The sequence below is a fragment of the Taeniopygia guttata genome, chromosome 8 (assembly GCF_048771995.1).
Source record: "Taeniopygia guttata chromosome 8, bTaeGut7.mat, whole genome shotgun sequence".
Classification (NCBI taxonomy): domain Eukaryota; kingdom Metazoa; phylum Chordata; class Aves; order Passeriformes; family Estrildidae; genus Taeniopygia; species Taeniopygia guttata.
The window spans coordinates 8,638,444-8,665,261 of NC_133033.1; the positions used below are offsets into that span (position 1 = coordinate 8,638,444).

Here is a 26,818-nt window from a genome sequence, read left to right on the forward strand (position 1 = left end):
CTCTGGGAGAAGAAATCTTTTCTATAGGAGGGAGAGAGGAAAAAAAAAACCTTCAAGAAGAGAAGGGTATTATTGTTTTAATCCTCTTACCCGCAGTCATTTTAAAACAGGGTGTTTTGGAGCCTGAAATGGCGTCTCGTCTCCCAATCCCATCCTAAATCCTCCTGGGCTGGGAGAGAATCTAAAGGCAAGGAACTGGCATCTATTAGCAATCTCTCTAAAGGCTTTAAACTGCTCTTTCTGCTGCGAAGGCATGGCAAAGCTGAAAAGCAAACACAACCACCGCTCCAGTTAGCGAGCTCTGCCAGATAACCAGCCCGGCCGCTGGACGGGAAAGTACCTGCGAAAATCCCGCAGAGAGAGTAAAAAGGGAAAGAAAGGGAAATACAAGGAAAGGAAAACCTGGTTTCCCACCTTTTTTACATACGGAAGGAAAAGAAAAAGAAAGTATTTTAGGTGAAAGTATAAAAAAAAAAGAATCATGAGCGGGGAGATGCGTTAAGTGCTCGTTCCTTCCCCGTCGAAGCTCCGCGGGGTCCCCCCTTGGCCGCTGTCCCTCCCTCTGCCTTCCCGGCTCCTGGCCCCATGCGCTCCCGCTGCCGCCGCGGAGCTTTCCCGACGGGGCGGGCGGCGAATCCGTCGCCCAGCGCTCCTCTGAGCTCCTTCCACCGCTCCTATTTGATTTCTCCGTGTTGCGACCGCGGCCGTTCCCCCAACCCCCTATTTTAAAGAGTGCTCGAGGGGTGCAGCAGACAAAGCTGGGACAGCGAGGCGGCCAGGAGGAGGGTGGGGGGCCGCGGCCGCTCTGTAATTAAAGTTGGGAGATTATCCCACACCAGCATCACCACCCAGGGACCGTCGGGGGAGAGGGAAACTTCAGGTTCTGATCCAGCGCGGTGCTAAGCGGGGGCGCGGGGTGAGGCACGGTTTGGCTTCCCTTCCCCGCGCCTGACGGACCCCACCGCCCCCCCCGGTCCTGGCTCCAGCCCTCCTCCCTCCACCGGCATCCCGTCCGCTTCCAGGGATTTAATTAGGCGTTTACACCTCGGCTTGGAGTAAATGACTAGTAAGAAGTGTTGGGGGGGGGGGGGGTGGGGGGTGTACCAGCAGCCCCGTTTTGATTGACAGCGTGGAGGACCATTGAAAATCTTGCTGGGTAGCTCCCGGGTCGCTATGAAGCTCCTTTTAAAAATCCTTCTCCAATGCTGACTCCCGGTAGATGGCAGCTCCGCCGGGCGCGCAGGCAGCGCGCAGGCAGCGCGGGCGGATGGAGTAGGGCGGGCCGGGGCGCAGCGCCGCGCTCCCACGCGTGTCCCCGCTCCCACGGCGGGCCCAGAGGCTGCCCCACCGCCCCAGGTAAGAACCCTCCCGCAGCCCCGGGCAGCGCGGGTCCGGGTGGGCTGGGGATGCCGAGGGGCGAGGAGAGGAGAGGACTTTGGGGATTGCTTGCCAGGAGGGGGAATCTGTCCGTGGGGGAATGTGCGGAGGCGGAGGGACCGCCGGCAGGGATGCGCGTACCGCCGAGGAGAAGCCCAGCCCGAGCTCCAGCACGGATTCTCTGTCCTACTGTCCCTCTTTGTTTGTTTTTTCTTTTTCTTTTTTCTTGTTTATTTGGAGTATGGCGCACTTTAAAAAAAAAAAAAAAAAAAAAAAAGGCATCCAAACTACCGCGAAAAAAAAAAAAAAAAATGCAAACCCCCACTAGCAGCTCGGGGCCTCGTTGCTATTGACTCGATCTGCAGCCCGCTCCGGAGCGGGTTTAGGCAGCTGGCGGGGATGGGAGGTTTGTAACCCGGCTCGGGCAATGGTGCGGGACGCGCATCCCTCCGTGAGCCGGGCTCCGCGGGAGGAGAGCGCAACTTTCCCCCTGTTTACAGAATGATGTTTTAGTAAGCTGCGCAGCCAGGGGAGAGCTGCCGAGGGCAGAAACAGCCCCGAGCGGGCCAGGAGCCGGGGACGATGGCGATGGCCCCGCTCGGGGTGGATGTGGGATTGCTTTTTCTTTCTGGTGCGGCTGGAAGTTGAGTGCGGAAGGGACGGCAAGATGCCGGCAGCGCTAGGAAGCCTCTCTAGGACAAATCACACCCGCACATCACCCCGTTGCGAGGTTAGACGGCAAAACGGACGGGGAGCCCCCTGTAAGGAGCTGGAGGCCGGTCTTTGCGGCCCCCCTACACGCTCTCCCTCTTTAAGGGGTGTATAAATCCCGGACCTGCGCTGTCAGCCCTTCTTGATAAATTAAGGGCTTCGCAGTCGAAACCTATTTACACCTCCATTATAGGGCTAACCAAATGGGGATCCGCATGCATATTTTTACCGCAAGAGATCTCATACATCTCCGCCAGAGTCGCCCCTCGGGCCATGGGATAACAGATAGGGAAGGGGGGTGGGCTGTGCTCCGCCGCGGCCAGCACTTGAGCGGAAAAAAGTCCGTGTCCCCACTCGGTGCTGGCTGCCCGAGGCACCGGGGACCCGTTCCCCTTGCAAGGGGCAAGGAGAGGGCGAGGGTGACCCCCGCAAGCCTTGCGGGGGACCGGGCACACGGGCTGCTCTAGCCCAAAGCAAGGCCCTCGGGCAAGCTTCTCCTCCGCTGGAGATGGGGTTTGACTGCGACACTTGCCGTGTGTCCCTTTATTTGAGGAGAGAAGGGACAAGAAGAGCCCCATACGGAGCCATCCGGTCCCCGCGGTCGGTGGCTTTTCCCGGCTGCGCTTTCCATTTATTTCCAGGCGGCGACCTCGGGCGCCTCGGGGGAAAAAGGGGTCAGCGCATCTCGGGAGAGGTCCTTGGTGTCCCCGAGGGTCACCCCGGCGAGGCTGTCAGCAGAAAGGAGGAAGGGGGCAACATCCCCCGTTTCCCGGTGGGATTCCCGCACCGAGCGCTGCCCGGTGCCTTCGGAAACGAAACGCGGCCGGAGCGAGGTGGCATCGCAGCCGCAGACCCGGGGAGAGCTCGGCCCAACACTCCTGCCCCTGGCTGGGGGCTTTGCGGGGTTGTCCCCGCACCCTCTGCTCCAGCCGGCCGCGCTCCGCCTGTGTCCCGCATTCTGCCTGCGCCGGGGAAAAAGAAATGTCCCCGCTCCGCCTCATCCCGTCCCCTCCGGCAGCCCCCTCCAGTTCCACTTGGTTAGCTCAAGTTTTCCATGTAAATGACAGTAATAAATATCTAATCATGTCCCGCAGCTATCGGCGGCTCGCCGAGCAGCCGGCATTAATGAGACATCCAGGGGAAGTGGGGAAAAGGAGAGGGGGGGAAAAAAATAAAGAGGAAAGTTTTTCCGCTCTCCCTGAAATGGTTTCTAGAGGCGAGGCCCGGCCGAGGTGACGGGGGATGCGAGGAGAGCCCCTCGCTTCTCCGGAACCATCCCAACCGTGGGGTCGCGCTCAGGTTCAAACCCGTCCCCTCTAATTAACCCCCTCCCCAAAATCCCAGCAATTCCCCTCGAGGGAGGGGCGAGTCCGGTCGCATCCCCGGGCTGGGCGCTGCTGTCCCGAAAGCCCCGCGGAGATGCGTGTGTCCATCCCTGCCCTGATTCCCAAACAATTACCGGAGCTGCGATGAGCTCTGAATGCTGATGGTGGGCAGAGGGGGGAAGGCTGCGGCTGAAATTAAACCATGAGAGTTGGATTTGTTCGCCTAACGCTAAACAAATGGACTGATTACCTTCTTTCCAAACGCATCAGTCATACTACATTAAGTAGCAGAGAGCTAATTATCCCAATTAGGAGGCTGATTTATAATTAATGGCTTGGACCGAGTGATAATTGGATGTTAATGGATAACAGTTTTGTCTGAAGTAGCCTCCCGCTTCGCCAAAGGCAGGGCTGGAGGGTTTGGGGTTTATTTACCCTCTCCCTCCCTCACCTCAGCAGGGAACACAAAGCGAAAGAGAAGCGAAATCTGCTCTTAGCTGGGTCGGGCGAGACCCTCCTCAGGCTGGGGGAGCCTCTGGCCGCTTCCCAGCCTGCCCGGGGCTCAGCGAGGAGAGCTGCGGGGTAACCTTCAGCACCCACCTTCCCCAGCTTTTCAAGCAATATCTGCTGCTTTTTTCATCTCTCCCTTAAGTTTCCAAGCCGTGGACAGCTGACCCTGCTGGGTACCTCATCCACCTACAGGATGTGGGTCGTGTTCTCGATGAAGGGCAAAGGCTGACCCCGCCACCACCTCCGAAGGGTGCCCTAGTGCAGATCAGGCTTTTCCTCTGCCCTGCCTGTCCTAGGGAGAGCAGGATGAGAGGTTTTACCCCCTCCCTGGCCCACAACCCCTGTGCAGTGGCGGGCAGAGAGTAAATCTGCAGTTTCTCTCAGTGCTCTCTGTTTCTCCTGACCACATCTCAGAACTGGCTTGCTGATTGTTTAGCTTCTCTCTTCCATGTTCACTTGTCACCCATGAGTAACTTGATCAAGTCAAGTCAACTTGATCAAGTCAATCCCACTTCCTTATTTGCCCCAGCCAGAGAGACTTGGACCTACAACCCTTTGGCTTTTGGGTTGTGTTTCTAGGTTCAGTTTTTCCATTCTAACTCAGAATTGCAATGGCCACTAAATTCCTGAAAGGGTGAGAGTGACTTCAACCCTGAGTTACTCCCCATGACTGATGAGAGATTGTATTAAATTATGCCAACACAGTCAATGCAAAAATACACCCAAAATTGTACCACCAATACACAGAAATATGGTTTAGATCAGCTTTCCAGCTTTTTCTGCTAATTTAAAGAGATCTTGATGTCTAAATGGGAGATTCTCCTCATGCTCACACACATGAGAAGTGATCTTATTGCCATATCAGTAGGCACAGCTCTGTTTCATGGATCTGGTGCATATGTTGCTTTTCCTTAGTGCCCGTGTCACTGTCTGCACCAAAGAAAGAGTCAGAGGAGCTTCCCACAAATCAGAGAGGAGGGCAGGCTTGCCAGGCAAGTTTTACACAATATAGTTGTAGGGGGAGTGACTGCAGTGGGTCTGGTTCAATGTCTTTATCCTTTAAAAGAATATTTTGCTGAGAAATAGGGAAATCGGATGAAAAGAAGCCTAAGTGAACAGTTTCTTTTTCCTCTGTCATTTTCACAACCAGCCCAGATGAAACAAAGCTGCTGCAGAGAAGGTCCTGGACAAGTTCTTCTGATACAGCTCCCTGCTGGTTTTACTGGTGATGCTATAGGTAAACTGTTCAGCTATCTAAAATTCCAGTGGTTTTTCAGGGGCATCTCAAAATTCAGCTTGTCAAGTTGAAAATGCTTCTACTGAGGCACTGACAAATCTCAGCTGGGCTTAACCCCTTTCAAAAGCTTGAGTGCTGGTTTCCAGAGCCTGTGTCTGAGCAGAATGTTTGTAGCTTCATTGCTTCATTTGGAAAAGCATGGGAGTAGGAAAAATGCTGAGGAGCAGGGATTCAATATATCCCAAATTTTCCAATCCTATACAGCTACTAATAAACTAATTTATATTGGAGGAATTTCCATTAAAATGTGCTGGTGGAGAATTTAGAAATGTAGCCAAATAGTCAAGAATTAATTCATGGTGCACCAGGGTTAACCAAACCTTTTCCTACCATTTTATTTCACTCTAAGAGCTATTGAAATTGATTTTTTTTTCCCCTTTGAACTTCATTAGGTTTTGGATCAGACTTCTTCTGTTTCCTAAAGCAGTTCTGGTGAAATTACAGCTCATGGGAAGGAGAGAGTCTCTGAGGGTGGGCTGGGAGCAGGATGGACCAGCAGTTCTCCGAAGGAAGGGAAATGGATATTTACACCAGGAGTTGTGAGTAGCTGGCACAGCTCTCCTAGGACCAACAGCAGCCTCTGTACGGCCAGAGCAAACGCTGATTTGAGAAATGGTGCTGTAAAACTGAAAGGGTGGGTGTGATGCTTGGGAACCCGCTAGGATCTTCCAAAGAAAGAGCCACAGTTGCTCTGGGGGAGAGGAGCTGATGGATCTCGGCAGGGAGGAAAGGTTCTTCCCAAGGGAGCTGAGGAAAGCTGGTGTCTCCAGCCGTGCTGGGCACCGGGCAGAGCGGGCAGGGAGCAGCTCTGGGAGCTCTTGGTGTGTGTTAGCCAGAGGTGGGTGAACGTGCCTCTGCTGGGGGACCTCAGTCTCCCCACAAAACCCAGCAGGCATTCAGCAGCTCTGCCTGCCTTACAGCACACAGCTCTTCAGAGCACGGATCACCTGCTGCTGGCCAAAATACATTGCTTACCTTGGCAGCCACGCTGAATTCAGAGTAGGGATCCAAAAGCTTACGGGAAAGGAAGTCTTATATGTGCCCGTGGTGCTCCCCAGCTCCTGGCACTGCTGCCACTAACTCCAGTTCGTGGCCCTGTTTTAAGGTGGCACAAGACTTTCCCCCACTCCAGCCCGTCCACTGAGCTCAGGCATTCTTTTTAGTGGCAGGATGAAAATTTGTTGCCACTTGCAAAGAGGAAAAACTTAAATTTCTGGTTTATTCTGTTATTAGAGGCGCCCCACAATTGCATGGCTTGTGGAGCTGCCTTTCAAGTTTGGGCTTTTTTTTTCCTTTTAGACCAAGGTAGAATTGTCTGTCGTTTTGCCTTGTGGCTGATTTAAGTCTGAGCAGGAGCAGATGCCATCCTGACTGTTGTTTGGAGTGCTGCAAGAATCATCTGCAGAGGCAGGGTCCAGCTGAACTTGTAGAAACATCCCAAGTTCGGCTCTCATCTTCTCTTGCTTTCAAGTTGTGTTTGCTCTTTTTATCTCCCAAAATCAGCTTTGAGCAGAATTGCACTTGGCATCATAACCTCACAACCCTTCATCTAATCAGCTAAAAGAGCACCTAGGAAAGTCCTTTTGTGCCAGCTGAGTTAAACTCCAGCAGCATGGCAGGAACCTCTGCATTTCACAAGGACACGCTGCTCCTCTCCTCGTATGTGTACCAAACTCTCTCATCTTAACACCCAGAACTTACAGCTTCAACTTTTTACTTTCTGCTTGATGAGAGTGGCGGTGGTGGGGGCAGAAATTATCCAGGGCAAGCCTGCATTCCCTCCTGGCAGCCTGGCAGCACCTGGGAAGCAGCAGGAGAGGAGCTGGGAATGTCTTAAACTGCTTCAGAAAATCTTCACAAAGCTTATCTGTGCATTTCTTGCAGGTTTTGATCTCCCTTGTTAGGGCTCAGGGTTAGATTGTCAGATCAGCGTCGTGATTGTGGTGCTCAGGATAGACACAGGAAAGGTCACAGGCTTAAAAATGTATTTTGACACAGAATTGTAGATCCTTGTCTTCTTAATGAGACTGTCATGGGTAAAATCCTCCAGGATATTGCTCCATCTTCCAGGGATGGGAGATTCCTGAACCAGAAGTCCCAAGAGGCTGCCTTCCAAGAAAGTCAGTTTGCTCATGGGAACAATCTGCAATCAAATATGCTGCAGGCAAAAGCTGTTTCGGGGGCAGAGAGCAAGTAGGGAGCCACCCTCACGCTTCCAGCAGCCCTGGAAAAGGGCAGAGTTTGGTTTAGAAAATTCCCTTTGCCAGTTAGGGAAAACAAAATGATGCTTCTCAAGAAAGCCTTTTTCCCAGAAGGGAGGCGAAGGACTGAGCAGGCACTTTGTTGTTTTTCTTTTCATAAAGCCACCAAGGATAAACCCTTAAAGCAGTTTGTGAATTGCACAGTTTGATTGCAGGGTACTTCAGGGTTGCTCCAAGTTCTGAATTCGGAGGCAGAGGTGCTGTAAGGTCTGGAGGGGGGAGAGCAGGTGGGCAGCACAGGAGCGTGCGAGCCTTGCTGCGGCCGCATTTCATATCCACGGGTGTGGAGCGTGCAGCAGCAGCAGCAGCGTGGCAGAGCTGGGCTGCAGGGCTCCGTTTCCATTCTGCTGTTAATGACAGCAAATCTTAAACGCATGATTTTTTTTTTCTTGTTGTTGTTGTTGTGGACTTATCTGAAAGAAGAATGAGACGAGAAATGAGAGTCAAAGTGATCTTCATATCAAGAGCTTTTCTTTTTCCGTGGAAACGCTCCACTTCGATATAATTTCCAAGAGCTTCTGCTGAGGTTTGAGTGCTGCTCTGAAGGGGAGAAGGGAGGTTTGTCCTGGTTTGATCTGTCAGCGCTGCTTGTCTCGTGCAAATTATGACAAGAAGGGATTTTGCACCACAGTGATACTTAGTGATGGCACTCCTGGCTCTACACTGAAAGCTGCTGGGCTCTAAGCCATGAAACTTACCTCCATGCAAAAGCAGAGCCTTCATTGGTCTTTATTTATTTTTTCTTTATTTTGTACCTATAAATCTTGCCCTCTGAAGAATGCCTCTGCAAACAGAGGCCTTGGAAAGTCTTTTGCCAGGAAGTGTCTAATCAATCACTTGATTCCGTTATCTTTTGGGTGAAAAACGATGATTTTACTAAAGTCTTAAATAAAATCACGGCAAATTATGCAAGTTACCCCAGTCAGCCAGGGCCTGTTACCTCAGCTGCTCACAACCTGATGTGGAGAATTTCTTGGGTCCTGCAACAAAACTTAGTCTCAGCAGAATGCTCTGAGGTTTGTTTTACAAAAATGACAAGCCCTCTTGCATCCTATTATGTTTCCTCTGTGAATAGATGAGCATTGCAAACACAGCTGCTGTGCTCATCATCAGCACAGCCTCAGAGTCACTTATTTCACAAGATCTACCCAAAGATGGTGACGCTGTCCCTAACTGGAAGTATTTCCATATTTCAGCTGCTAGCAATCCTCCTGGTTTTAAGAAAAAAAAATTATTTATTTATACCAAGGTCACTAGGAATAGCTGAGTGTGAGCTGCAAGAATTGATGTAATTGGTCAGGCTTGGCTTTTGGTGCATTGTCACTTAGGTGTAACTAGATCCTGCTTAATTAAGATCTCTCTCTGCACTTAGAAATTAACTTTGTTTAAATCCAGGGATTTTCACAAGAGTAAAAATACTTCAGAAGATTAGAAATGCAGAGTCCTGCGGGGTTTTTGGAAGCTCTTCTCAGTTCCTTATTTCATTTATAAGGGAAGTCTTTTGGAAGCCTGTTTTATAGTACATGCTGCTCACAGACTTTGACATTTGAATGAGGAACTATGATGTGTTACAGTATTTCAAATTATCAGTGTTTCACCCACTACAAAGGTGAAATTGTTTCCTTAGATGTTCAGTAATCTCATGTGAGGAACAAAACTGATTTATAGCATGTTGATTATTATCTTATGTGATTTTGGGCCTTTATGTATCTAAAAGATTTAGGGATATATTAAAAAAATTGAAGAAAACCTCTTGCTAGGGTCATTTATTCATAACCCCCCAGGTGTGTAATTCATTTAGTACCAAATACATATAAACCCAACGTCTGTCTAAAGAGCAAGCCTGTTTTCCTAGAATGTGAGTTACACAGAGTCAAAGATTTGTTATTTATTTTTCTGATTTGAAGTGTTTCTGAATAAGGAATTAAAGCATAAAATCAGAACGCAGAGCAGCTCTGGGGGAGGTGAGGGGGAATATTCTGCTGTGATTCTGTTTTCAATGATGTTTTTTGGCAGTGCTAATAAGGGGGAAAGGATGTTGCAGCACAAACCATTTGCTGTTTTCCCCTGTTAGGTATGAACAGTGGGTTCCTGTGCTTTGCATGAACACCAGCAGTGATTTGTAGCCCCTTTGCAGGTGCTCAGGCCGAGGACCACAACTTTCCTTTTACCTGACAGGGCTCCTCCTATTTTTTTCTGTCACCTGCAGAACGCTGAGCATCAATCAAGTGCACCAGACTTCTGTTTCATGCTTTTTTTTTTAACTGATCTTTTCCTTGTGCTGAAGCTGTGCCTTGCATCAGGGCACCGAGCTGAGGCTGTGCCATGCTCCTCCAAACCTTAAATGCATCTGTGGTGAATCTCTCTATAAGCAATGAAATATAGTGTTGAAATTCCCTTCTGAAAGTGATTTCCTGAAGTCCAGATTTGATTTCTTAATTTTTTTTTATTTTTTTTTTGGTACAGCTTATTTCCCACATAAAGAAAGCCTCATACACCTTCTCTACCATCACCAACCCTCCCATTTTGGAGACAGCTTTGCTGAAGTGATAAAGAAATACCCCATGGTGCCCACCAGTCAAAAGCAGACTGGCATCCTTCTACTGAAACCTCTAAGAATCATTCAGTATTTCCAACACATATGTTCTATTACCCCTCTCTTTATGATGGCACCTGAGTGTCTCATGTAGATCAATGAATTTAGTCTCAGTATTTCTTTGAATTTGGGATGATTCACTGTTTGGAGGGAAAAGAGTTAATGGTCCAAAGCCCCTGCAAAGCTGCATGTCCCACATCCAGCCTCAGCCTCAGCCTCATCTCACCCGACAGAATTTGCTTGAGAAGGGCAAATGTCCTGTTTGTGATTTTGGTTTGGTGATTTTTTGGTTTGGTTTTTTTTTTCCCGATAGAAAGGAAAATAGGGATGTTTTCTTGCCAGGTACTTTTCAGAAAACTTCAATACCTCATTTTTTAAATTGTTCTCAGATTGTCTCAATTCCACCTATACACAAGCCACTAGGAGAAGGGGTTTTCAGCTGGTGAGGAAATGCATGGGTCTCTCCACACATCTTCTCTCAGGACAGAATTACATGCATAATTATACAAAATGAGTTGCCAGCTAAATAGGGAAACTTAAAGCCTTGTACAAAGATGAGAATATTAAAACCTAGGGTCAGATCTCCCCTGTATGCCACATTTTTATGAGGTGCACCATAAATTGCACCACTCTTGTGCTGTATGGCTTCAGGGAAATGTGAGGTTATCGAGGCCAGTGCTGGGAAGGGATGGATGGGAGCAGTGCAGCTCTGCCCTGGGATAACAGGGTTCCTGTTTCTGGCTGCTAAATGTGCAGATTGTTTTGTGTCAGATTGAACAGCTGAGTACAGAGTTGGGGGGTCCCTGGGTCAGTCTGGGATGGGCACAATCCTGCATTGTCTGGTCTCAGAGCAATGCAGGAATGGAGAAAGCTGGATTTCTCATAGACAGCAGCAGCTAAAGCTAGGGGAAATCCCATGTCCTGTCTGTGAGGCTGGATCCGGGCAGGACATGGCCCCTGCGCCCTGAGAAGTCTGCAGGCTCGGGAAGAAAGGTGGGCACAGCATCCGTGAGTTTTCCATAGCAAAAATATGAGTGAGAGGTAAGAGCCATGGGAGGGATTTTGACACTGAGGTGGCAATGCCAGGATTGTGAAGACGGGAGGAGTGGGAGCCCCGGCAGGGTCTGGTGCAGAACATGTGAGGAGAGCTCACAGCTGGTGCTGAGCAATGCAGGGGGCTGGAGAGGGCCGACTTGGGATGCTGGGGTGGGAGAGCCTCTGCTGCTGGTGATGCTGGGGCTGGGGGAATCTCTGCTGCTGCCCTGAGGGGCCCTGCAGGGAGAGACCACTGGCCCAGGAGGTGCCAGCTGGCAGCATCCAGCCCCTGTGCTGAGCAAATGCAGCAGCATCAGCCCACAGGCTCCTGGCATGGGCATTTCTCTCTCGCCTATTGTTTTACTTCACCTTTCCTCAGCTTCCATCTCTTTTCTTGGCTGCTCCTAACTCTTCAATTATCTCTGATGCACAAAATCAGGATGAGGAATCCCCTTTCTTTCAGGATGGACCCTTTAACCCTCCCAGCTCATCCACAGCTACTCAAGCCCATACCCTTCAACAAAGCAGGAGTTCAAACTTCGCTCTCATCCTGCTCCTGGCTGTGGCTGTTCCTGAGGCCCTCCAGCCACGCAGAGACATAAAAGATGCATTTGCAGATTTTGAAAATTAAAACCATCTATACAGCCAGTGGGAAGGGATCAGCTTATTTGGTTGCTTAATGAAATATAAAGATTATTTTAACCAGTGTAAGCACTATTCGACAGCTTGTGAAACACAGCAGTGGCTTGATGAATGGCTTTCTCCATTAAAAAAAATTGCTGCATGATGTCTTTTAAATATTTAATTTATTGAGGTTGGAGTGAGCTCGGAGCTGACAGTTAAACAGGAGCTATTTGTGGTCTCAGTTAACTTTGCTTACCCGGCTGAACCGTCTCGCTCAGTAAATTCCCTCATTTTTTATACAGAATCTGGGATGATACATTTGCTGCACAAGTGAGTAGGAAGTTCTGCCTGTTGTCTGCCTGTTGTCTGCACAGGCAGTTACCACCAAAGCTGTGATGGGCATTGACTCCCATCCTGAGTCCACCCCTATGAAGTCCTTCTCTTTTTTCTTTTTTTTTTTTTTTTTTTAATGCACTTTCTTCTAGGCCACCCAAAAACGTACACATAAAATAATCTTTTAACAATCAAAACCACCGAAATATTCCTGGAGCAAGTGTTTCAGTGGAAACACTGGGCTCCAGACACAACACCACTGGCAGTGTCCTTGGAAGACTGTATGGTATGGGAAAATTCCCCTCCTCTCCCCCTTCGTTTTTCCTTTAATGTGCCAGCTTGCTACACAGCCGACGACATGCAAGGGGGATTAGAAAAGAAAAACAGGCATTTCTGGGAGCTGGGAGTCAAAGACACTTGGCCTCCCACGTATCTCCTGGCAAGGCTGAGCCCGGTGTGGGTTCTCCAGCCTCTATTAAGGACAGAGGTCTGGCAGCAGCCCAGGGCAGTTAATAGGTTCTGTGTCCTCAAATGGTTTTCACAAAACACGCAGGAACTTAATAAGCTTTGAGACCTCTGCCCCGCTGGCCAAAGCTGGTACAACCAGCCAGCTGGTTCACAAGTGGGGTGGTGAGAGGGTAGGAGGCAGAATGAAGTTGCAAATCTCAGTTTTGCTGCCTGTGTTGGCCAGAAAATCCAGGTCTGCCCTTGTCTGTGACAGTGAGGCAATGAACAACTGTATTGGGTGGTATGATGCACTTGGGAAATGAACCACTCCAAGGATGGGGTGAGGCTGCACCACAGGTCAGTCTTTCCCAGGTGATGGGAGATGTCCTCTGTGGCCACGTCAGTGGTCCATGTCACTGAGACCTGCCCCTTAACACGTGCCACCAGCAGCAAAACTTTGCAGTCCCAGAAAGCAGCATCACAGCTGTAATTTCGCTGTGAACCCCATTGTGAGGAAAATAGATAAGAATGCCATAAATCTGTTGGTGTGTGAAGTCCATCACCTTAATCAGAGAACCAGCAAACAATTTTGTCATTGCTTAAATCTTCTCTAAGCTCCATTAGAGCAGAACTATGGCATCCTTGTGTTTCGGTTGGCACCTGAAATGAAAATGTCCATTTTCACATTTTATCTTAGAAGAAAGGGGAGTCAGTCCAGAGTGGGTGAGCAGCAGACACAAAACAGATGAAGCTGGCACCAGGGTGTCTGTCAGACTTTGGTGTGTCACCACACCCGGACCTGCCACCTTCCACTGGCACTCAGTGCTGAAATGACGCCGTGGCAGAGCACGAGGGACTTGGGGAAACGGGAACGAAGCAGAGTGCTAAATGTAAAAATTATGGGTTTATAATTTCTGTAGCCTCTTTGAGAAGACAATCCCAAAACCAGAACTCACATTCATGAGGGTTATCCTTGGGCTGGCAGAGTGTTTGACCAAACTCAGCTGCCTGTTTCCCTCCCCTGTTCCTGGGCACCACAGTGCAGAGGTGCATGTGAGGGCGAAGCCATGAGATGCCCCAGACCCTGTTGTACTAAATTCAGCTGCTTTTTAAGGAGCTCCCCCTTGGTCTCTGGCTGTTACACAAGGTCACTTCATGTTTGTACTTCTTACATCAAGGTGAAAAGAGCAGAAGTTCAGAGCAGGAGGGGCAGTGGCACCAACTCATTTCCATCTCTGCCTCTTCACCATGAGTCTGTCCCTCCGTGTTGTAAATAATTTATGGGCAAATATGAAGGTCTTTTTGCAGTACAGAAAATACAGCAGATAGTTGTTCTTCCAAATTTTCACTGTTCAATGCATCACATTCCTCCTAAAACTATGGGCATTTCTCCTGAAATCATCACCTCCCTCCAGAATTTAAATTGTCTAAGAGGCTGCCTGAAAAGATGTCTGCTTTCCTTAAGTTAGTCCAGCTGACCCTCTTTCCCTGAGCGTTTGTTCATTGCACTGACTTTCCAGATGGTGACTTGCTGATGTAAACGGTGGTTTAAAAAATTTATTTTGTGGCTAATGTTTCACAACTTCCTTTCTGATGTCTTACAAACTGCAGAAACGACATCCTGGAGGCCCTCAGTCATTTACAACAGGGATGAATGAAGCATTGCTTGGCTTTTGAGATCAATATTAGCTCAGTTTTACAGATGGTCTGTAAGGAAAAAGAGCTTGAAGTTTCACGCAGAGCCCACACTAGAAAAAAAAAAAAGGCCATTAGTTTTCTGAAATAATTTCCTTGCTATTGAGCTATGAAATGTCGGTATTTATTGCAAACCTTATTCCCTCTTTAGCTGTAATATTTTTGGTACTATTATGGTGCAAATTTATTTTCTTTTTCACCACATGCTCTTTTCCCACCCCCCTCACCATATCACCTGTGTTTTCTTAAGAAGACCTGTTAGAAAAATGAATAATGAATGGAAACAAATTATAAATGAGTGAGCTCAGATGAGAAACATTATTTGATGTTGCAGCGCTGGGATTACAACAAATAGTCCACTGTAGGCAGTGATAGGGGCAAAATCCCTGGGATAGAGCTAGGACAATGCATTAAAAGTGACTGTAATATGATAAACTGTATTGTGGTATGCAAAAAAATTAATTTCCCATATTTTGATCAGCATGAGTGAGATATAGTCAGATTCTGGGCTTTAAGTTTGGAAACTGGACTCGTGTTGATGGTGCTTCAGGTGTACAGCAGATATTTCCATTGCTGTCCCAGAACCCTGTTGGAGTTGTGTGGTCAGACACGAGCCTTCAGCAGCACTTCAGCTGTGAGCTCAGCATGTCCAAAGCTCTGCTGAGACCCCAGGCTGCTGGAACCGCATGTCCCTAAGCCCCTGTCTCGTGTGGCTGATGTTTTGCAGGTTGATGTCACCATGCAGCACTATGGAGTGAACGGCTACTCGCTGCACGCCATGAACTCGCTGAGCGCCATGTACAACCTCCACCAGCAGGCAGCTCAGCAGGCCCAGCACGCCCCCGACTACCGCCCCTCCGTGCACGCCCTCACCCTGGCAGAGAGACTGGCTGGTAAGGACAACTCATGGCAAGCGCCCTTGCCCGGCTCTAAAAACCCCACACCAAAAAAAAAAAAAATCAAAAAAACCCCAAAAACCCAAACCCAACAACAACAACAACAACAAAAAAAACCAGCACACACAAAGAAATCAAAAAACCCAGCGCAAAAAAAAAATAAATTTGTTGCTTTGATTGAGTGAAACTCTTCTGGAGTGTGAGAGGGCCAAGGGGCATGGTGTGCCCCTCAGTGCTGTCCCCGTGGCCAAGCTCTCAGGGGACGCCTGCCCTCCAGTGTGTGCTGGCACCGTGATTCAGACTGGCCTCAGACAGCTGGGAAGCTCAGGGGAGAGATGGCTCAACTGCATGGGATTGAAAAGAGAGGATTAAAAAGACGCTGAAATGTCTTTTAATGAGTGAACAGAAAACAACAAAGAATTTCCCTTTCTTGTTAGTAAATAGGGGCAGGAGTGAAGGTGATCACAAAGTAAATTGGATTCCCCAGCTCAGGCACCCAGGTCTTGCGTTCCCTGACAGCCACCTCCTGCTATCCCAGGCCATAGCTCGTTTCTTCACGTTGTCTCCTCATGCAACTATTTTCCACTTCTTTCCTAAAAATCCCCTTTTCTCTCTGGGAGATGGTCTTCATTTGGATCTCATTTGGGTTTCACGCTGACCTATTTCTCTCTTGGCATCCTAGACCTTGCCTTGGGTGACACTTCCCTGCAGATCCTGCTGCCTTCTATAAAACAGCTTTTTAGCTCAAATCACTCACACGTGACTGTACCCAGGCAGTGTCATTTACACAGCACTGGTGATGGTGGGGCAGCAGGACAGGAGCTGCTGCTACAGAGCATCTGAGCTGGTTTTCTGTGTTCGGCCATGGTTGAAACAGCACTGCACTGATGCTCTCATTAATAGGAAGTGCAAAGCCCAGACAGTATTTTATGATTTGGTAGAAGCAATTGTTCAAAAATAATGGATGGAGACCTGAGAACATTTGGTGTGGTAGGGCACATATATCTGCTCTAAATTTCAGCCTGACACAAAACATCCAGACCTGGCTGAGATCATCAAAGACTCTTGCAGTGCAAGTGATCAACAGCTGCAACATTACTGTTTTGGTCTGGACTTGGATGCAGTGATGTAAAGCGGACCTGACAACAAGGAAGTGGAAGCTTAAATAAAAAGTTACCATAGCTGTGATTCTAGAAACTTCCCCAGAATGGAATTATCTTTCCTGACTGCCTAAAAATTTGTATCTGTTCTAAGATAGCTTTCTAGTTGTCTGATATTAAAGTTAAAAAAAAAAAATTGTAGAGGGATTCCTTACAGTCTAGAGTAGCTGGGAAGGATTACCTGTCCAAACAGCTTTGATGGGCAAAATTTCATAAATAATGGCTTAAGCCAAAATAAGGATGCAGAAGTTTCAGGAAGGTCCTCCCAGATGGGCAGTCCACAAAGGCATGATGATAAAGATCTTGGACTCTTTGGATCAGTGAGCCACAGCTGGCTGTCAGGTCTTTGTGCCAGCCATGTTCCCTTATCCAGCTGCTATTTGTGACCTTGTTGACATGGTTCTAAGTTGCCTGTGGGATCTTTGGGGTGGCAGAGGGCAGAGCAGGAGTCACTGGTCTCATCAATAAACAACCAAAGTGGAATCAAAGTGACCTGGACTCTGCTCCTGGCTCTGCTGCTGGGCTACAGAGTGATGAGGAGAGCACTGTCCTTGTCCTGGTCATCCATCCCCTTGTTCCCTGCCCCTTTTCACTATGCAGGTTGTCAGATGGGAGCAGATGGTCCTGAACGCTGCAATGTAACTTGCAGACCCTGCATCTCAAGGCACCCCTTTTCTAGCTGTAAGGATCTCTAGAAAGATATTTGTGATCTCTACCTTTTAGAGTAGAGGTGTGGAGGACTTAATGTCTTTGGCTCTAACTAGGCTAAAGCAGAGGAAGATAAAAAAAAGACTAAAAAAACTATTCTCATATTCTTGACCAGAAGATTCAATTGGTTTCTTGACCTCTTATCTCTAAAATTAATAACCCACCTGGAAGACTTTCCAAATTAAATCCCACAGTCCCCTCGTCTGCTTATCATTGCCAGTGTAGGCATTAAATATCTACGAGCTGTTTCCTTTGCAGTTGCCTCACATTCTGTTACTTCTGAATATCTTTCAGTGCAGGTTATAGATCTCATTTGCCTTCCAGGGACAGGCAGAATAAAGCAGCACAAAAGCAAATGACCTTAAGTCAGAAAACAGAGGCTTCTGGTGGTAACTGCAAAGCCTCACCTGCAATTTATATTCTCTTCTTGCACAAAGCCTGAAAACATAGTTAAAACATTAAAATAATTGCTGTTTGCCTCTCACTGGAGTGGCCAAACAATGCATGAGCTGCCGCCTCTGGGGAGCTGGTAGGTGTAACCTCTGCTCTAGAAATTTGGGAATACTCCAGCCTGCAGGTAGGGTGTTTAGGTAGGGTGTTTAACCAGTGCCCTTTCTCCTGTTTTTGTGTACTTGAAACACAAATGTTAGCTTTTTAAAACGCTTTGGGACAGCTTCAATTTCATTTCTTTTGCTGGAGTATCCCTTCTCCTCTCCTGGCTGCACTGTCAGCTGTGCCTGGATGCACAAGGATGATCCCTCTGCCTCCACAGGGCAGCTTTATCACCAGCATTTGAACTCCCCAAGGAGCTCTGATTCCTCAAACACAAAATTCTCTTGTATGCAACCAGCACTATATTGTTGAAGACCTTTAGCCTGATCACATCTCTGCCAGGTTGCCAAAACCACGCAGCTTTGGCAATTCCCCAGAAGGGCGCTGCGAGTGCTGACCTAGAATGGAACAGCTGGAAGTTTTGGAAGAGGAATGTTTGAGAATGCAAAGCTGATTTGCTACGCTCGTTAGCCAGTGGATCTGAGACCTGGCTGTGTGGTGCTGGGGGTGGCCTGACAGCAGGTTTTTGGTTTTTGTTTAGATTCATGTCACGATGCTCGTGACAAAAGCGCGAGCAAACAGCAGCCAGAGCCTTCATCGGGCTCCGTGTGCTGATAGTGCCAGCTTTTCTCCCTCTTCTGTTGTTTTCTCGTGTGTTCGTTCCTCCCTTCTACTGGAAGTCACATTCTTAACCGAATTAAAAATGATACCAGACACTGCTCTTTCTGCATTTCCTCTATGAGAGCTAACCTCTTGCCAGACTGTTTCATTCCAGGGCTGTAGCACAGCATGTCCCAACTTGCATAATAAAGGGTGGGTTTTTTTCATTTTCAAGTAACTTATTTTCATTGATTTAAGATCCTTCTACTCCCACTAACTGTTGTGCAATAATAAACCCTCTGGTAAAATAATAAGCCCTTAACTGTTGGCCTCAGATTTTCCCCAGTCTGAATTTCTTCTCTGCCCTCAATTTTCCGAGCTTGCTTTGCAAAGTCAGATCTTCTGAGTAGGTGCTCTGCTGAGAAGAGCTCAGCACATGAGCTCTGGGCTTGCAACCAGTGGGGCTGGACGTGGCCTTGGCTGGTGTTTCTACCCCAGATGCTGGAGAGTGTCCATGCTCAGTGAAGGATGTGCTTTGGAGCAAAATGCACAAAAGCACATGAGATTAAATGATCTCTGAACTGGAGCCCAGAACAGCTCTCCAATATCATGCCTTGAAGACTGCAGTGGGCTATGCACAAGACATTAAAGAAGTACAAGAGTGAATGTCCCCACATAATTTTTAATTGTGTTTCTTAATGGAAGGTGCTTATGCCATGGTAGGGTCTGGGAATCTGCATGTCCTGCCCCACTGATGTTGGAGCAAATTGAGTTATTTCAGCCAAATTCAGCACTAGAGCCTCAACAGCTTTCACAGCTGTCACAAGAGGTTCTCTCTCCAGAGCACGTTTTTAGAATCATAGAATGGTTTGGGCTGGAAGTGATCTTAAAGGTCATCTAATTTTAACCCCTCTGCTCTGATTTTATCTCTTTGGACACCTCAGTTAACCAGTAAAATCCATATGTATGTGTTTTATTAGCTCCAAAGCAATGGAAAAAACATCCCGTAGTTTCATCTGATGTTAGCAAATGCTTTATTCGACTGTCAGCGTACAAATTCCAATAATTAAATTGGCCACTTTCCTTGTCTTCCAACGGCTGTACATTTCAAGACATCATTTTGGAGGCACGTTATGGATCCCAGCACCGCAAACAAAGGCGAAGTCGCACGGCCTTCACCGCCCAGCAGCTGGAGGCCCTGGAGAAGACCTTCCAGAAGACTCACTACCCAGATGTGGTGATGAGAGAGCGCCTGGCCATGTGCACAAACCTGCCTGAAGCCAGAGTCCAGGTACTGACATTGTGGGGGTTTGCCAGTGGGGATGTTTAAAAGAACACAGCATTCCCGGAGGGCTGACAGCTCCCTTGACCTTCCAGGATTCTTTCAGCGGAACCAGAGATTTTGGGGCAGTGAAGTTGTCAAAGGCAGGGGCAGGGAGGATAAAATTACCCAAAGTCACACATCTGCTTAAGAAACTTCTAATCCACGCGCACATTTTTTAAATTTAGGATTGTCTGAAGTGTACACTGGTTTTCATTTGTTCTTTCACATTTCTTTGAGGGAAGTTTTAGAAACTACAGAAGTCTATTTATTTATTTATTTGCGAGGCTTTTCTGGCTTTCTCAAAAAAGTAGAGACCCAAGTAATTCCAGCTGCTCTTTTCCACCAGTGTCAACATTTGTAACATCTCAGGCCAAGGTTTGGGTTTGCTTTTTAGTTTCAATTAGTGCAAAATGTGCTAGTTCATAACCTGCTGGTGAAGCAGTTCTTGTCTTTTAAAAGGCAAATATTTTTAACTGTGAAGAGAAAAAGTTGTGGGAAAAAATTGGTTCTTTTATATAAGTATCAAGGCATTTTGATCTAAAAAATTGTTTGTCCCCTTATCTAACCAAGCAAACAACAAACAAGTTTTGCTAATATATTTCTTCGAATACATGTCTACTGATTTAGGTAAAAAAAATAATGGATTCTCTCCTTCTTTCCTAAGTGCAGTTCCCAGATAACAGCTTATGCCTGTAATGACTTTGAGTGTTGCCATCATAGTTTTGATACACTTATAACCAAATTGTTTTAGAAATTTAACAGACCGTGAGCCATTGTAATGCCATCAGACATTACAGCTGCAAGACATTCTTTTTGGATGCAGCTGCCTAACCAATTTAGGGGAAAAAAACCTACCAAACCCCAAAAAATACTAGTAGTGGAGCCTGTTAAAGAATCAATATAGAGGCGATGTTGAATTTGGCCTTCAGCAGGATTCTTACTGGCTTTTCTCCCTTGCTGTTTGTGGCACGGAAGGTCTGGTTCAAGAATCGGAGAGCCAAATTCCGGAAGAAGCAGCGCAGCCTGCAGAAAGAGCAGCTGCAGAAGCAGAAGGACTGTGAGGGCAGCCACAGTGAGGGAAAGATGGAGCCGCCTGTGCTGGAGACCCAGGCTCCCACCCCAGATACTGAGAAGGTCCAGAGCCTCCCCAGTGAGGTGGGCACAGACCTCAACCTGACCCTGTCGGAGCAGTCTGCCAGCGAGTCGGCACCTGAGGACCAGACCGACAGAGAGGAGGAGTTCAAGAGCACCTTGGATGAGGCCAAAGTGGACAAGAGCCCTGGTGTGGACAGCAAGACTCTGAACTGCAAGAGAGCGAGCCCAAAAGCAGGTGAGGGGCGGTGCATTGATGGGGGTTGGTGTCAGGACTGGAAGGCTGCTGGCCAGAACCCCTTTCCAAGGGGATGCTGGAGGTTGGGTTAGTCCCATATTCCCTGTGGAGTGGGTGCTCACGGATAGGCTGCCCAGGTTTGTCTTCTTGTCCTCAGCACTGAACAGGCCCCCCAAAAGGCAGGATGTCCATTGCAGCTGGAGCATTGAAAGAGCAAAGACCTTCTGCTCCAGTTAGATCTTGGGGAGAGCAGTGCCCAGCAGCAGCAGAGAGCTCAGCCCCATTTCTGCACTCTGAGGGGCCAGGATGGCAAAGGCACACATTTAGCTCTCATGAGCTGTCACACCCTCTCTCATTTGCCCTCCAGTGCAAGAGACAAGCCCATGCTGCTGCCCAAACCTTTCTGGGGTATGAATAAGCACCAGCCTGTAGGAATAACCCCCATCCCCTCTGTCTCCTGCTGCAGAGTCCCCTATCAGCGCGACTGTGACGCCTTCGTCCAGCAGTGGCCTGGCTCAGACTCACTCCTACTCCTCCTCTCCCCTGAGCCTCTTCCGCCTGCAGGAGCAGTTCCGCCAGCACATGGCAGCCACCAACAACTTGGTCCATTACTCCTCCTTTGAAATGGGGACACCGTCTGCCATGCCCTACTTGGGCATGAACGTCAACATGGCCCCGCTGAGCTCCCTGCACTGTCAGTCCTACTACCAGTCGCTGTCCCACGCTCAGCAGGTCTGGTCCTCCCCCATCCTGCAGGCCTCCAGCTCCCTGCCAAGCCTGAACAGTAAAACCACGAGCATTGAGAACCTGAGGCTGCGGGCAAAGCAGCACACGGCGTCCCTGGGGCTGGACACCCTCCCCAACTGACTGCCCGTGAGAAGGTGCCCCAGAGACTGGCACCACACACGGCTCTCCTCGAATCCCCACGCACCCCCACCTCTTCCTGGAGTCAGGTGCTCCCTTGCAGGGAAAACTTTGCGTTTATCCACGTCTTATTAGCACCACGGTTGCGTCAGACATTGCTGCTGGCCTGGTCTTCACTGAATATTTAATGAGGAAGGGGGAGAGGATCTGTGTTTAGACAGATGAACTGTCCTCTGGACTGCCATGAGTTCAGCCTGTAACACCCAGGAGGAGCCCCTTCTCCTCATCCCCTCGATAAGGTGCCAACTGTGTTATATTCACCTTTTATTTTGTTGTTGCTGTTACGTTCTTTGGGGGAGAAAGAGTTCCTGCTTTGTCTTGTATATAGTTTATAATGTTGACAGCACCCATCACCTGTGTGTTACTGTCAGTGTTACAGAACTGTGACCTCTTTTGCTTTTATTCCCCTTTCCTTTTCAATTTTAGTAGCTAGTATCAGAGTTACAAATCAGCCATCATCTTGACCTCAGCTGGTAGCTAGTTGCTCTTCTTGGGTCAGCATCCTAAAGGTGTTCATGAGGAAGAGACATGACCGTGCACTTCACCACTCCACTTCTCCCTTCTCTGCTAAAGCTAAATTTTTAACAACCGGGAAATGATCTGAAGGTGAATTTCCTGTTTAAGCACTTCCTATAAGGCAAGCATTTTTCTTTTTCTTCTTAATAGCACTTGCTCAAAGAGGACAATATATTGGCCAAATGCTGCTGGCTGGGAGAAAATGAAGACCAAATTTGCAGATTATTTTTGATCTGTATTGTTTCCTCTTTGATTTTCAGTGAAGTGTAAACTTTATTTACAAGTTACGGGGTTTTCTTTATGGAAAACATTTTGGTCTTACTTTGACAATAGATGGTAATTAAAATTTCGTATGGACTCCTGGTGTGTTCACACACCATGAATTTTATGGTTCTTTGACAAAAAACTTGATTAATGCAAGCTGTGTCTAGGAAAGAATCTCTGATCACCAAACTCTATTCTCAAGCCCTCAGTCCAGAAAGTGGTTTTCAAGTGAAAATGTAACAAGTGAAAAATGCTGAAGTGCTGGAGGCAAAGCAAGTGTAAGCAGGGGCTTTATATTCTTTTGGGGACTGAGGGGAGATAGATGAACTTGGCAAAAATGCAAGGTTTGCAAGTAACCAAAATTCACCAGCTTCAGAATTATTGCACTGAACAGTTTCAGTCTCATTTCATTGGAATGACCCATCATTCACCCTTAAGTGGTTTTCCTTGCTGAGAAGAAATATTTCTGCCAATTTAAATCACTTTTTTTTTCTTTTTTTTTTTTTTTTGCCTAACCAAATAAACATTTTGGACTCACTGCTATTCCTTTGAGCATTAAGGAGGGATGGTATTCAGATTGCACCTCTAATATTGCCTAGGATCAAAAAATCCAGAGTGACTCTGGGGCAGGTGCTATGTTTGTGTCCTGAGAGTTCGACTGGGTGTGTCACTAACGGCCTGGGCAGATCTGTGCTGCCTCTCTGCAAACAATCCAAATTTATTTAACCTGAAGTGCAGACCCATAGCCACCCAAGCGTGGCCACTCTGACTCTCACCTTGCTTCATACTGGGGGTCAAATTACCTATTGAAATGTGGATGGAAAGAGTGTTTTCAGCTACATTGTTATTTCTTGAAAAAGCATCTAACTCCCACAAACAGAGATGTAAGAACAGCTGTTTGATGGGAAATCATGGTTTATCCCTCATAAAGTTGTAGCAGGAGAAGACCTCTGGAGGGGGCAGCTCATCAACTGCACCAGCTTCCAAGGAAAATGGAGTGTCTTCCATAAATATTTCTGTTGTGCCAAACACTTCAGTTTGGGGCTTTTCTCTCATGCTTTAGTTTTCCTGACTGTGTCAAATCAGCCACCGTGACCGTCAGAATTCTCCACTTTGCCAAAATCAAGCGTATTTGTAGGAAGCAGATTTTTGGCTGCCGCTTTCAAAGGAGTCTGAGTAAATTAAAACCACCAAAGCACATTTATTCTGTCCAAAAAGAAAGTCCCAGCTTTCTTTTTTTGCTGTCTGTCACCCAAACCAGGGACACCCAAACAAAGCTTTAATTTTCCTCCTCCTTCCTTGAAAGGCTCTATTCACCTATATTTTTTTTCTGTGCCCTGCTGACCTCTGCACCATTCTAGGCTGTGGAGTTGCTTTACCAGAGCAGAGCAAACAAAAATTTAATTAACACCCCTTCTGATGTTGTTCCCTGGTGCCAGTGAACAAGTGAGGTAATTGGGTGTGAGATCAAATCTGCACTTGAGCTATTTTTTAATTAATAAAAGGTGCCCATGAATCTGCAGCTCATGTCAGTGGGTGTCTGAGGCAGAGAGCAGAGGGCTGCAGTCGCTCTTGCACCATCCCAGGGAACACGAGCATCTCTTCTCTGCCCATGGGGCTGCAGAGCGAGGCATCAGCTCACACCAGGGCACACACAGCCTTCCCATGGCTCACCATGGATACCATGGCATCTGCCACAGGAAGGTCAGGACACCTGGATTTATGTCCTGGATTTATGGCCTGGGTTTATGGCCTGCTCCTGCAAGGCGAGGACAGAGAGCACAGGAGATAAGCTTGATCCAGCACTAGATTTGACATGATCCTCTGGAGGGGGACAAGACCTTCCCCACTGAGCCAAGGAGGGAAATTATTCCCTGTGCCTCAATGCAAAAATTCATTTTAACATTCACAGCCTTCACAGGTCTGAGCAACCCTGGAGCTTGACCCCCTTCATCCCTGTGTTCTGCTCATCTCCTTCCTCACTTCCTCACAGAGGCTTGAAGCACCTACCAGGAATTTCCCCAGTGGAGCATCTCTCACCCCATTAAAAACCAACATTGGGTTGAGGCTCAGGAAGGAAACTGGGAAAGGAGACAATCAGATCTGTATCAGTCCACAGGGGTATTTGTTCAGCACCCTCCTCCTCTGCCTCTGCGAGGAGCAGCAGTTGACTGAGGTGCAGCTGCTCCTGGATCAGGGCATGTGAATAATTCCCAGCTGGAGATAATTCCTTCTGTTCTGAATCAGGATGAAAACACCTAAAATTTAAAAGTAAACATAAAAAAATTAAGGAGATTTCCTTAAATACTGATGAGCCCCTGAAGTATTTTATGCAAAGTTTGGGGTTTACTTTTTTACCATAAACATCACTGAGGGAAGTGAGCTGACCTGAAAAGCCAAAATTGATTTGGAAATGCAAAAATGTAAGAATCTAGGCTCACAGCTTGCAAAAGTATAATAATTAATTATCTATCAAAAGTGAATCTTCCCTGCATATTGTTGTAGGGTCTCTGAGTTCTTGGGCTAGTTCTGACCAAAAGAAATTTATGAACAAACATAGGGAGAAACTCCCCCTTCAGTATAATCCTGTGCATATATTGGGAAGGCTGAAAGGACTGATTCTGCATCATTCCTCTTTGAACTTAGCAAAGCAGGATGTTTCTCCAAGCGGGAAGAACCCCTGAAAATGTGGGATTTGGGATGTGAGATCTGCTTGTCCCTTTTCCTTCCACCAGCCCCAGCCATTTAGGAAAATTAAGTCACTGATGAGTCTCAGAATCAAAATAGATTGACTTTCCCCTCCTCACTTCCAGACAGAGATCTGACACTTCTTAACAAACGTTTTAGTTGGATATAACGTGGCTTCTTCCATCCCAGGCATAAAATGCTTGGGGTGTAACACAGAGATCCTACAACTGAACTGTTACGGGGGACAAAAGGTTCTCCATCCCCTCTGGATGCTGTGCCAGCCTGGTGCCAGGGCAGGGTGGTCCCAGGACAGCTCCACCCACGGGGAGGTGAAATGTAGAAAGGAAAGACACATTCTGTTTTCTGTGAGGCAGATGATCAAGTTGATTTTTAATGTATGAAAGGAACGCCAAACAAATGCACAGCGTGAAACGAAGGCCAGGAAAAGAAGTTGCCCAATCCTTTAAAAACAGTGGTGAAAAATCTGGAAAAAGTCTTCCTATTTGGAAACAGGTTATAGATCTGGAGATTTCCTCTGCCAATCTTTTGCCCTTCCTATGGCTTTGTTTCCTTTGCCTCTCCTTGGTGAACCAGCTACAGCTCCAAACCCTCCTTAGCGAATTTATAAAGGTTTTATACACGGTTCTTGCAGCATCAAGTCCCAGGAGAAAATCAGCCATGATTTTTAAGGCAAAAGTTTGCAATTAAATGTCTTCTACATTGCAAGAGAAGTCTAATAAGTGTTAATTTAAAAAAAAAAAAAAAGAAAAAAGAAAAAAAAAAGGAAATATTTAAACAGTGCAGGAGAAATGCTAAATGAGAAAGTATCCAATAATGATGCTGGGAGGCTGAAAGGAAACTTCCTTTTTTTTTTTTTTTTTGGCTTAGAAGGGGAAATGTTCTTGATGGTGAATGTGGGAATAAAGGGAGATAGTTTTTTTCCCCCTGTATTTCCTCCAAGAAAAATCCTCATTTGCTGTGTAGGAAACAAAAGAAAAATACTGCCAAATATGAAAATAACCATCAGCAAACAGATCCCTCCACATTTCCTTTCTCATTTAGATTTTTCACTATGTGAAGAATTTTAATGAGCTCTAGGTATGTGTTGCCACTGCAGCCAGCCAGAGAGATGCTCATTTTTGCTGAAGAAAAACCAAAGTCATGGACGCAGACATGGGAATTGTAATTATTTCTGTCCCTGTGTTCCATGTGTGGCACTTCCACTGACATGACAATTTTGAGCAACATCAGGACATTTCTGAAGAGTTCACACATAAAAGATTAAATAAACCTCTCTAGAAAAGGAATGCAAATTAAAATCCACCATATTCTATTAGTTTAATTACAGTAGCTATGAAACGTAATTCAATTAAGTTCGAAAAAAGTCAATTACAGAACTTTCCTGCTGGTTTTACAAGCTGTGTTGATTTTTCTTTTCTTCCCTTCTTAGCCCTCCATGTGCCCCTTGCTGGTTTTTTATGATCTGTTCTAGAGCAGCATAATACATCCAAAATTTTTTTTTCTTTTGAGTGAAAAAAAGCTATTTCTCTGCATAGGTCTGGTCTCAGCCCAAATCTGTAATGGAAGGATAAGAAGAGGTTGGTGCAATAAACAACAAAAAGAAAAACCCCCAAAAATTTCAGCA

The 26,818-nt window shown here is 47.1% G+C and overlaps 1 protein-coding gene across 1 annotated transcript; it reads left to right on the forward strand.

Annotated features, from left to right (window-relative positions):
* Nucleotides 1-25,932, forward strand: DMBX1 (diencephalon/mesencephalon homeobox 1). Its single transcript, XM_072933001.1, is given in 6 exon segments — nucleotides 1-1,300; nucleotides 1,302-1,356; nucleotides 14,939-15,104; nucleotides 19,240-19,418; nucleotides 20,427-20,781; nucleotides 21,248-25,932. Coding segments are annotated over 6 exon segments (1,254 nt in total). The 5' UTR covers nucleotides 1-1,202; the 3' UTR covers nucleotides 21,649-25,932.
* The last annotated feature ends 886 nt before the right edge of the window (nucleotides 25,933-26,818 follow it).